The sequence below is a fragment of the Marmota marmota genome, unplaced genomic scaffold (genome assembly GCF_001458135.2).
Source record: "Marmota marmota marmota unplaced genomic scaffold, marMar, whole genome shotgun sequence".
Lineage (NCBI taxonomy): Eukaryota > Metazoa > Chordata > Mammalia > Rodentia > Sciuridae > Marmota > Marmota marmota.
The window spans coordinates 3,568,333-3,579,875 of NW_026000196.1; the positions used below are offsets into that span (position 1 = coordinate 3,568,333).

Sequence of the window (11,543 nt, forward strand, 5' to 3'; positions counted from 1 at the left end):
AAAAAAGGATCCTTTGTTTCCCTAGACAAAGAGACCCCTTCAGGCTGACCCTGTTGGCCCTCCACTGTTCTGACATCTCTTAATGGGTACCAAGTACCCAAAGACCCATCTTTGAGCAAAGTCTCTCTGTCATCCCTCTCATGTGCCCTAGGCTGCTGAATTAAAGTTAATTCCAATACTTTTCAATATAATCATCTGGACTCATGCCACCTTGGAAAAATCATTCACTAATCTGGTCTGTAAAATAAAGATGTATTTGTTGAGAAAAAGATTAACCCAAAGAAAGGGCAACAAATGATTTCTTAAAAACAAAAAGTTTAATTTCATTTTTATCTGGAAAAAACATACCAGCTTAAAATGAAACAACTAATGCTTTGACCTGTCATCAAGTGTCATTTTTTTATGGCATTATGCTTATTCAAAATGTGAAGATACAGAACCCTTATAAATTTCTGGAATCAAAGATTCCCCACTGCAGATGAAAACTGGTTGGTTATAAAATGTCAATTCATTAAATATTTCATGTTTGTTTGCATTTTATTTTTATAGGGAATGTTTTTTAGAAACAGTACAAAATGAAGCAGACTTTTGGAAATCCAATTATAGAATTTTAAGAAAAAGTTATTAAGTCCTAATTTTTCTTTACAAATCAAGAAGGGTGTAATTTTACTTTGGGATGTCACTTGCAAAGCACATCAATCAGCCTGTTCAGAGCCTAGATTCTATATGATGAAAGGAGTCTTCTCCTTTAGTTCTCTACTATAAGTCCAAACCAAACCATTTTTTTTTCAAATAGTATCAATCAGAAAGGAGTTTAACATACACAAATATTTCTATAGTGAAGTAAAAATGTATCATTTTTTAATTTGCATTATGAAAATAAGTCTGTACACCAAGTAATGCATAATGATACCAATCTTGTAAATTTGGTCATGGCATGTGATGTTGGCTTTGGCTTTGAAGTGTTTTTAAACTCATAGAAAATATGGACTTCCAATAAAATAAATAAACATTTTAATAACTGATTAATAATCAACTACAAAATTTCTCTTTTGTTTATTTGCTACTCAATTTTAAAAGAGAAGTCACTTTCAGTAGTGTTCCAAAGTGAGTGATTGCACCTTCTATGATGTGAAAAAAGTTGCTAAAGATCCGATTGCCACTAGCTGTTCTGAAGTGCTGAACATATTTGAGAGCAACTGTTTGCAGCCAGACAGTCTGTCACTGGCAGGAAATCCATCAGTACCCCTCTGTAGGTATGACCGAGGCTTCATGTGAACAGGAGGCTGATGCAAACTGGTTCTCAGGTGCTTTTCTGAAGAGCCCCTGCAGCCCTTGCTAGTGGCCAAGGCTCACATTATGGTATCGGTTGGTGACTGCAGGTGGTTACTGATGTCACCATGTGTTTTACAGGCTTTGCAGATGAGGGAATGGTTCTGCTTAATACTGAAGGCCTAAGGAACTCTGGCTGCCCTCAGGAATTCCAAATGACTGGAGGCACAAGATTTCAGGGCCCATGAGGCCTCCTGCTCTACTCAGGAGGAGGTCGGAGGCTCCGAAGCTTCATTTCATCCAGTCCTTTCCAGTATTTAAAGTTGTTGTCAAGATGCTGCATTAAGTCAGGAAGGTCCACAAAGGCTGGAGAGAAAGACAGGAATGCAATGTCCTTTTGTGACTTTGTTAAGCAGATTTAGGCTTGCCTTTTTTTCTTTTTTTCCCCTAGACTGGGGATGGAACCCAGAACCCTGCACAATTCTAGGCAAGAGCTCACCACTGAGCCACACCCCAGCCCCTAGTTTTAGTGAGAGCATTTTAAGGAACAGAGACAGATGGAGTAGGCACATAATGCCAAGGAGATGTGGGAAAACACACCCAGAAGCTGGAATGAAATTAACTCCTGAATCAGCCCTAGCACTCTGATCAGCTTCACTGGATCTGGCATTTATCTGTTGTGCTGCCCTCAGGGCACAAGGAGCCCAGGGAATATCAGTGGGGTCTTTTTCTCTGATAATCTTTTATTTGATAGGCTTTTTGCCCCCTCCTGCAGGTTGGGGTATTAGTGAGAAAATGCACAAAGAACACCCATCCCTCCATGATGGTTCATTTCTTCTCATCCCCTCTTAAAAGTCTAAGCCCCAAAGTGTGTTCTGGGTTCAGATGCACTATTTGCTATTTAATATGCAGTTTCTTGTTTTTTAAAGGAAGATATGCTATAAGATTTCTTACCGTCCCAAGCATCAAACATGTCTGTGATGAAGTAATCTATAAAAGAGATCTGGGATTTGGGGATGCTGCAGGTGTTTCTGTCAAAAACCGGCATTACCACAGGCAAGTTCTGCTGCTTCTCTTCATCAGTCTGCAAAGCAGAAAATGTCCAGGTCTCCAGATCCATGTCTGGCTCCATCCCACTTCTGAGCAGCCCTTCCCTGATGTCCCCTGGTAGCTTGTGGGGAGAAGCCGCACAGCGCTAATCAAGCAAACTAGATGCCACGTTGTTCTGAGTGGGAAGGATTCCATGCTGAGGGGCTTGAGGATCCCCCAACTCAATCCAAAATCTAGAAGTCTTTTAGGTAAGAGTTTCAAATGGTATCTGCAGTCAGCCAGCTGTCTACTGCCATCCTTCCATTGTGGGGAAGGCCCCCTTAATTGGGCTCCATAGTAAGAAACAGCCCCATTCACAGAGAAGCACCTAGTGGCTGCTTCTTATCTACCACTGAATTATCTTACTTAAAAAGGTTCTGAATAGACCTCTAACTAGTAAGGAGATTGGATCAACAGCTAAAAATCCTTCATACAAAAGAAATTCTGGGTCAGATGGCTTTACTGGTGAATTCTATGAAACATTTTTAAAGAATTAAGGGGCTGGGGACGTAGCTCAGTGGTGGAGCATCTGCCTAGCAGGCATAAGGCCCTGAGTTCAATCCCCAGCACCACCAAAAACAAAACAAATATTTAAAGAATTAAGAGTCCTTCTCACGCTCTTCCAAGAAGTTGGACAGGAAGAAACACTTTCTAACTCATTCTGAAATTGAGCAGCACTGTATCAACAAAGCCAGACAAAGACACTACCAAAAAAACTATAGGCCAGAATACTTTATGAATGTTGATATAAAAATCCTCAACAAAATACTAGGATGAATTTAGTATATTAAAAGGACCATGACCGCAGAATTTTTTCCTGGAATGTAAGGATGGTTCAACACATGAAACTCAATGCATATATACTTCAATAAAAGAATAAAGAAAAAGTCCTATATGATCTAAACAGTAAATTTTATGTATATAAATTTTACCACAAAAAAAGGAAAGAAACCTGTGTCCCAAAGTGCTTGCAGAATTTTATATACCTGTCACTGATAGCAGTCTAGTTACCTCACATTTTCACCAACATCTGATCAGTTTTTAAATTGTTAGCCATTCTGCTGGATATGTGGTAATATTAATTTCAATTTTCCTGATGAATAATGATGTGCAGTACTTTTTCATGTGCTTATTGGCCATTCATAGTATTTTTTTAAATATTTACTTTTTAGGTGCAGATGGACACAACACAATGCCTTTATTTTAATGTAGTGCTAAGGATCGAACCCGGGTCCCACCAGTGCTAGGTGAGCGCTCCACCGCTGAGCCACAATCCCAGCCCCATTCATAGTATTTTCTTTTTGTCTAGTAAAATAATTGCCCATTTTTAATTGGTGTTTGTCTTTTACTATTATGTCGTAGTTCTTTAAATACCCTGGACAGAATTCTTTGTCAGAAATGACGTGTGAATACTTTCTTCTAGTGTGACTTGCCTACTCATTTTCTTGTCTGTGTTTGGAAGAACAGGGTTTTTTTGGTGGTAGTGGTTGGGGGTTGAGGCTTGAACCCAGGGCCTTGTGCATGCTAGGCAAGTGCTCTGCCAACTGAACTACATCCCCATCCCTGGATAAGTATAATTTTTAGCAAAGTCCAATTTTCTTTTTATGGTTATTGCTTTCTGTACCTAAGACATCTTTGTCCATTTCCAAGTCACTGAGGACATTCTGCTGTGGTTTCCTCTAAAAGTTTCATGGTTTTAGCTTTTGTATACAGATCTATGATTCACTGTGAACTGATAATTCTCTATGGCATGAGACAGGAGGAGTTGTGGTTCTTTTGTTTTCTTGGCACAGAGATATCCTCTCACTCTAACAACACTTACTGAAAAAAATTTGCTTTCCCTACCGTTTGTATAAATGTGATCTGTTTCTATTTCTTTCCTTAGATGTATCTGCTATCTTTACACTAGTACCACACTGTGTTGGTTACTGTATTAAAGCCAGATATTAAGTCTTCCAACTTTTATTTTTTAAGTTTGCTTTACTTATTCAAGGTCCTTCACATTTCCATATACAATTCAGATTCCATTTTTTCAAATTCTCCAACTGGGATTGTATCAAATTGAGACATCAATCTGGGAGAAATCAAATCTTAGCATTTGTACCTTCTGATATATGAACATAGTATATACCTCGCCATTTATTCAGGTGTTCGTTAATTTCTCAGCAATGTTTTGTGATTTTCATTGTTAAGGTCTACTCATCTGTAAGTAATTTTTTGCTTTTTGCTATTATAAACAGGACTGTATTTTTAGTTTCATTTTCTGATTGCTGCTAGTACATAAAACACAACTGACTGAGGTATATTGATATTGTTAAATCAAATTTACCTATTAATGCTAGTAATTTTTGTACCTTCCTTTGGAATTTTTACATAAAAAGTGTCACCTGCAAATAGAACAAACATTTATACTATTTTCTGTTCTTTATGACTGTTTTTTCCCCCTTGTTTATTGTCATGGCAAGAATAGGCACCCTTGCCTTATATCCAATCTTGGGGATTCAATACTGCACCATTAAATATATAATGTTAGCTAAGTTTTTGTAAATTTTTTTTTAAAAAGTAATTTCTATCTTGTTCAAGTTTGCTAATAGTTTCTATGATGAGTAAATGTTGAATTGACATTGTTTTTCTGTACCTATAATCTCGTGTGTTTTTTCTCCTTCATTCACTTAGTAAGATAATTTAAAATAATTTGTTTTTCTAGTAGTAAATTAACATTGCATTACTGGGAACAACCGATTTGGTGATGACATATTATCCCCTCTACATATTAATTTGATTAAATGCTCTGCATCCATGCTCATGAGAATAATAAACTGTGATTTTTTTTTCTCCTGGTATTTTCTCTGTCAGTTTTAGGTAACAGGCCTCATAAAATGAGATTCTCTATTTTTTGTTACAATCTGTAAGAGGGACATTATTTCTTCCTTAAAAGGTTGATATAAAGATTCCTCAGTTTTCTTTGTGGGAGAGTTTTTTAATAGGGTTTCTTTAAAAAGGATTTACATAGGTTAGTTTTGGTAGGTTTCAAGGAATCTGTCCTTTAAGTTGTCAAATATGTTAGTATAAAGTTCACAATTATTTATTATCCTTCTAAAGTCTGAGACTTATTGTGACTATCCCCCTTTCATTTCTGATATTGGTTATTTGTGATCTCTTTTCCTCTTGATTAGTCTGGGTGTACTTACCAATTTCATTAATTAATCTTATTAAAGAACCAACTTTTGGCTTTAAATTTTTACTGTTTTCTAGTAGCTTGAGGTATTTCTTTTTCCCCAATAATAAAGTAAAATTATAAATCTTCCTCTAAGCACTGTTTAAGCTGCATCCCAAAATTTATTTTTATTATCATTTAATTCTAATTATTTTCTCATTTGCCTTATATTTGACCCATGAATTATTCAGAAGTGTTTGATTTCTAAATGTTTGGTATTTTCCTAGATATCTTACTTTTAATTATTTCTGATTTAATTGTACTGTGGTCAGAGAACATATTCCATCTGATTTTTTTCCCCCCTGAGGCTAGCCTCAAACCTTTTTTTAATTTTTATTGGTTCTTTTTATTATACATGAGAGTAGAATTCATTTTGATATAATTATAAAAGCATGGAATATACCTTATTCTGAGTAGGACCCCATGCTTATGAATGTACACAATTCTGGGATTTACTATGTGTATTCATATATGTACATAGGAAAATTATTTCAGACCGGCCTCGACCTTGTGATCCTCCTGCCTCAGCCTCTCGAGTCACTTGGATTGCTGACAGGCACCACCATGCCAGCTTCAGCCTCTGCTTTGAAACCTTGAGTGAAAAGCAAAAACCAACCAACCAACCAACCAGACTCTTGAGTGTTTAGTCCTAGCTTTTAGGATACCTGTGTTTGGCACTTAAGGCCCTGAAAGAAACATCACCCTATTTGCCGGCTGTATCCTTAGCTCTACTGTTCTTCTTCAGAAAATCCAAAAGCCAATTATTTCACATAAAGATGAGGGCCAGGACTGCAAGACCTTCTAAACAAGACCCAGCTCCTCTGCTGATGCATGTACACGTGGTCCTAAGGGGTGATCACAGGACTGCTGTAGTTAGGTACACAATGAAGGGGAGGACCAGAGGGAGATTAGATCAGTGGTGAAGCTCATCACCGAAGACCACATGGAAATGAGAGCATGAATTAGGCAATGAGCCTCCATCCCCCATTTCTCTATGTCAGTTTTCCAGGAGAAGTTTAATAATGGGGATTCACAGGTCAAGGCTGTGCACCTTGAATGTGTCTTGGTTCATCTTCTGGTCCCTCCTGGAACCCACCCCCAGCAACAAAGGGAAGAGGCGAGGGACCTGATTTCCCAACCTGTCTTCCAATCTCTGCTCCTCCATCTGATTTTTTTTTTTTTTTTTGCGGGAAGGGGGTACCAAGGAATGAACTCAGGGTCACTCAACAACTGAGCCACATCCCCAGCCCTATTTTGTATTTTATTTAGAGACAGGATCTCATGAGTTGCTTAGTGCCTCTCACTTTTGCTGAGGCTGGCTTTGAATTTGTGATCCTCCTGCCTCAGCCTCCCGAGCCTCTGGGATTATAGGAGTGCACCACTGTTCCTGGCCTCCATCTGATTTTAATCCTTTCTGAAGGCCCAGCCCATGCTCCATCTTGGTGAGTGCACCCTTTTAGTTAAAGGCTGTGTGTCCTGCAGACAGCCTCTGTATTCTCTAAGTAGTAACTTAAGTCAGTTGGCTGACCTTATTTAGATCTCTTGTGTCTTCACTGATACTTTAATCTGGTTCTGTCAATAGATGAATGGGGGTTTTAAAATCTGATTGCAGAATTGTCTATTTCTCTCTTTGATTCTGTCATTTTTGCTTCATTTATTTTGAAACTGATATTAGGTTTCTATACATTTATAATTATTATGTGTTCTTACAGAACCGAACCTTTTATCATTATAAAGTCTCCCATTTTATCTCTGGAAATATCCTTTGTTTTGATGTCTATTTTGTCTGAAATTAATACGGCCAGTCCAGTCTTCTTATACTTTAAATCTGCATGGTATATCTTCTTCCATCTATTTATTCTAAACCTATCTGTTCTTTATATTTAAAATATGTCTTCTAGACTCTGTATTGTTTTGTTTTTTTAAACCAATGCTGAAGAATGTCCTTTTAAGGGAAGTGTTTTGTCCACTAACATTTTAATGGAACTGAATTTAATAGTATTGATATTGTTTGTCAGAGCTAGCATGTTACTGTTTTCTTTGTTCCCTTGTTTTTTTTCCTGTTTCTCCCTTGAAATATTCTATTTTAATATATTTTCAATTCCATTATAGTATGTCTATTAGTTTTTAGACTACAGTGATTGCTCTTGGGATTACTATGTATCCTTCACATTGGACTCCACTGAGCTAATACTGTAACACTTTGTGTAAAATCTAGAACCTTGGACCCTTGTTAAGTCTATTTTCTTTCTTTCATTCTTTGTTTTAGTTGTCATATAGACCTTACAGCTATACATTATACATCCTATGATACAGTGTTAGAAGTTTTGTTTAAAATGGTCCTTTTTTGTTTAAAATGGTTTAAAATTCAGAGAAATTTAGAGAACAAAAAAGTCACCCAGGTATTTACCTGTTTAGGTGCTTTTCATTCCTTCTTGAAGATCCAGGTTGGCACATCATTTCCTTTCAGCCTTAAGCACTTCCTTTAACAATTCTTGTATTGTAGATTTACAGGTAATGTATTAGTTTTTCCTTATCTGAGAATTTTTTTGAAATATTTTTCTTTGATTCTTGAAGGACATTTCACTGGATATAAAGTTCTGGGTTGACAATTTTCTTCTAATAGAAATTTAAAGATGTTTCAGTGTCTTCTGGCCTTCACGGTTTCTGACAGGAAGTCAGAAAACATGAGATCATTTTTCTTCTGATAAGTCAAGTGTTATTTTTCTCTGGCCAATTTCAAGATTTTTTTCTGTATCTTTGACTTGCCTCACAATTTAATCCTCAACAGGCTTTTGGAATCTGTATGCATGTCCTCTATCAAATCTGGAAAATTCTTAGATAATATATGTTCTGATTTTTTTTTCCCCTAACCCAAGACAATATGGAGGACAGATGACTCCCTTAAAGTGCTTTTAGGAGAAATCTGTCAACCCAGGATTCCATACCCAGCAAAAATTTCTGCAAGAATGAAGACAGAATAAACAAGTTCTCAGATAAATGAAAACAAAACTCATTATCAGTAAATATGCAATACAAGAAATGTTCTTCAGGGACAGGATTTCTTTAAGAATTCTATTTCCTAGTTTTAAGTCCTTTACCACTGATGATTTCCATCTGTGTGTGTGTCAAGGTACTTACGAGGCACCATCTTACCTGAGAAAAATATTCTTCTGAGATGCGTGCAGCCCACTCAATGCAGTGCTCCAGGGGCCGGCAGGGGTTGGACACATCAGCACATTTAATCAGCATTCGTTTGATCAGAGTGCGGTTCTCTGGAGCCCTGAGCATAGTGTTTACGGCTTCCTGGTCTTTTTCAGTTTCCTGAAACATGAGAAGAATTCAAAGTGATCAAAATGGGTCCTTTGTACCAAGCCCCCTCTTACTTGGTAGGGCCCCACTGTAAGCACAAAAAAGCTTTGGCCAGGATCCATAGAGTTAAGGGTCTCACAAAACAGCTCAGCAGGACCAGGGGCTGGCGCACACACCCTTCCCCTTGCCTCTTCCTTCTTTTCCTCTTACTCCTAAATCTTTCACTGTTGCTTTTTTCTTTCTGTTCCACTATTTCTCTTTCCCTCTTTCTTACTGAAGATCAGTTTTATTTTTTTATTATACTTACTAAAAAAAAGTATGAACTGGAAAAAAATAAAACAATTTTTCCATCCTCATAACAAAGGGGTTCTTGTGGTCCCTCACGCTTCCTGCTTCCTACAACACAGGCCTCTGATAGGTGTGTGTTTGGGGAATTTTTAGCCTTCAGTATACCTAGATCATTCAGATATAGTGATATTCCATTATGCTGCTATAAAATTTTTGATGTACAAAAGACTTAAGTCATTCTCTTTTAATTTCCACTCACAAGAAGACTTTATGGAGAACGTGGAAAGTTTTACTATTAAATTTTATAAAAGAACACTGGGATCAGAGGTGAAATAACCAATCCAGAGCTCCCCAGCTAAGCCAGGATAAGAACTTAAGTTCTACCTTTTAGTCCCACATCCTCCCACTCACATGCTGTCTCCTTCACGAGGAGCCCTGGTCCATAGTGTAACAGACCACCTGGCTGTAGGCACTTTGAAGAGAACTTGGGTTGGAAGAGTGCACCAGGGTAGTCAGCAGTGACAGAGCGATCACTCCCTTTTGAGCAGTGTTCCCTTATTAACTGATTTAGACATGTGATTTCAATGTGCAACAGCAGTTGAAGGAGGCCCAACAGTCCCATCTCAGCAGGGACAGATCTACCATCAAGGTGTTAGGTAATAACTAGTAATGAGCAGTGAAATACATGGCAAGGTCACAAGTATTCTTTAAATTACTTCAGGGTCTTCTTTTAACTATTCTCAAAGTGGACGAAAAAGAAAATGGTGACAGTTAATCTGTTAAAAACATAAAAGCATAGGAGCTCATTGGAAGATACATCATGAATAAGAGGTTTAATGGAACTAACTCTTGCCAGGCAGGGTCCATTGAGGTTGATGTGAAGCTAGAAATTATGGTCATACATGTCTCCATCTATCTGGGAAGGAAGATTCCTTTAGTAGTTCAGGTGCACTAAGGTAATTTCTGACCAGCTACTAACCCCACATCAACACAGCTCACATCAACACAGGATTGATAGTAGATGAAGCCCCTCTGAATAGGATGGCTATCATGACAGTTCTGAAGAGGATGAACTAAGGTCAAAAACTCCACTACTCAGGAGTTGAACACCTGACTGGCAAAGGTTGCTGAAGGAGGACCCAAATTTTCAAGTCAACCATAGAACAGTAATAAATTTGGAGAAAGCATTATCTCCTTTATTGTTCTCTGCTCAGAGATGGCCCTCTCTTGAGGGCCTCAGTTGCTGCTCTCACAGTGGATCTGGTGTGATGCCCATCCATCTTATGCCTTAAGCTTCCCCCTCCCCACTATACAGAAACGGAAATGGTACTGAAAACTAGGGCGAGCACTGAGCCATGCCTGTTTCCACAGCTGGGGTCTCCTGCCTGGCTAGATGTTTAATGTTATCCTTGCCAAGTAGTTGTGGATTTCATGCCTCAAATCCACAAATGAGGGGCAAAAATGTTGCCCTGTGACCCAAATTCAGGGTCCTTCCTGACCCCACCCTACTGTGAGGGGAGCTGTTGCTACCATGGAATGAATGTGCCTCAGTGGGGAGTGTCCGAGAAAAGGCTCCAACTGGCCCTAGAATGCCCAAGAGGAGAAGAGAGGAGATATTTATGAGAAAGGGAGCAGGAATGGTGAGTTTTCACTCAACTCTTTCTGCTAAGTTTTTATACTCAATGATTTTTTTAACCAAATGAAAACCAATTTAGGGCTGGGGATGTAGTTCAGCTGTAGAACGCTGGCCTAGAACATGTGGGGCCCTTATTCCACTCTCTCATACTGCAAAAACAAAAACCAATTCAGTGAAGGAAGGAAGCCCCTCACATGGCTCAGGGACTTGTGATCCATGTTATGCACAACACATAGGCACAGGAGGCCCAGATATGGGTCCTCTTCAAATAAATTTCACTTACCTCATCTTGTTCTAGTGTTGCCAAGGGCTTGTTAACACTATTAACAAATTTGTTGACATGTTCGAAGTGCTTTGTCATTTCTGTGGCTAAGACCATGTCAATAATATTCTGGCGCAGTGTCCGATAGTCATTCCTGTTTCAGATGACAAATAAGAGGCTGCTATAGATTATTTATCCAGACAGGTACTCCTGAAAACAATCTGTTATTCAGGATGCATGTCCACTATGGCTACAAGTACAATGCCACTGTAAGTCTCACTTTGAAAGAATGCGGAAAACTACAGAACCCTAAAGAGAGAAATAGAAGAAGATCTTAGAAGATGGAAAAATATACCCTGTTCATGGATAGGCAGAACTAACATCATCAAAATGGCGATATTCCCAAAAGTTCTCTATAGGTTTAATGCAATGCCAATCAAAATCCCAACGGCATTTCTTGTAGAAAT

At 38.2% G+C, this 11,543-nt stretch overlaps 1 protein-coding gene across 6 annotated transcripts in view; it reads right to left on the reverse strand.

The window, feature by feature from the left end:
- Positions 1–298: 298 nt before the first annotated feature.
- The window catches only part of Pde8a (phosphodiesterase 8A), a 157,522-nt gene continuing 146,277 nt past the window's right edge, over positions 299–11,543 (reverse strand). For 3 of the 6 annotated variants that reach the window (XM_048790197.1, XM_015493022.1, XM_048790194.1), the window contains 4 exons: positions 11,098–11,230; positions 8,735–8,902; positions 2,227–2,356; positions 299–1,638 (listed from right to left, as the gene is read on the reverse strand). In XM_048790197.1, the coding sequence (XP_048646154.1) occupies positions 1,532–1,638; positions 2,227–2,356; positions 8,735–8,902; positions 11,098–11,230 (538 nt within the window). In that variant the 3' untranslated portion in view covers positions 299–1,531. The other 3 variants (XR_007342819.1, XM_048790195.1, XM_048790196.1) reach the window with 3 other exon arrangements.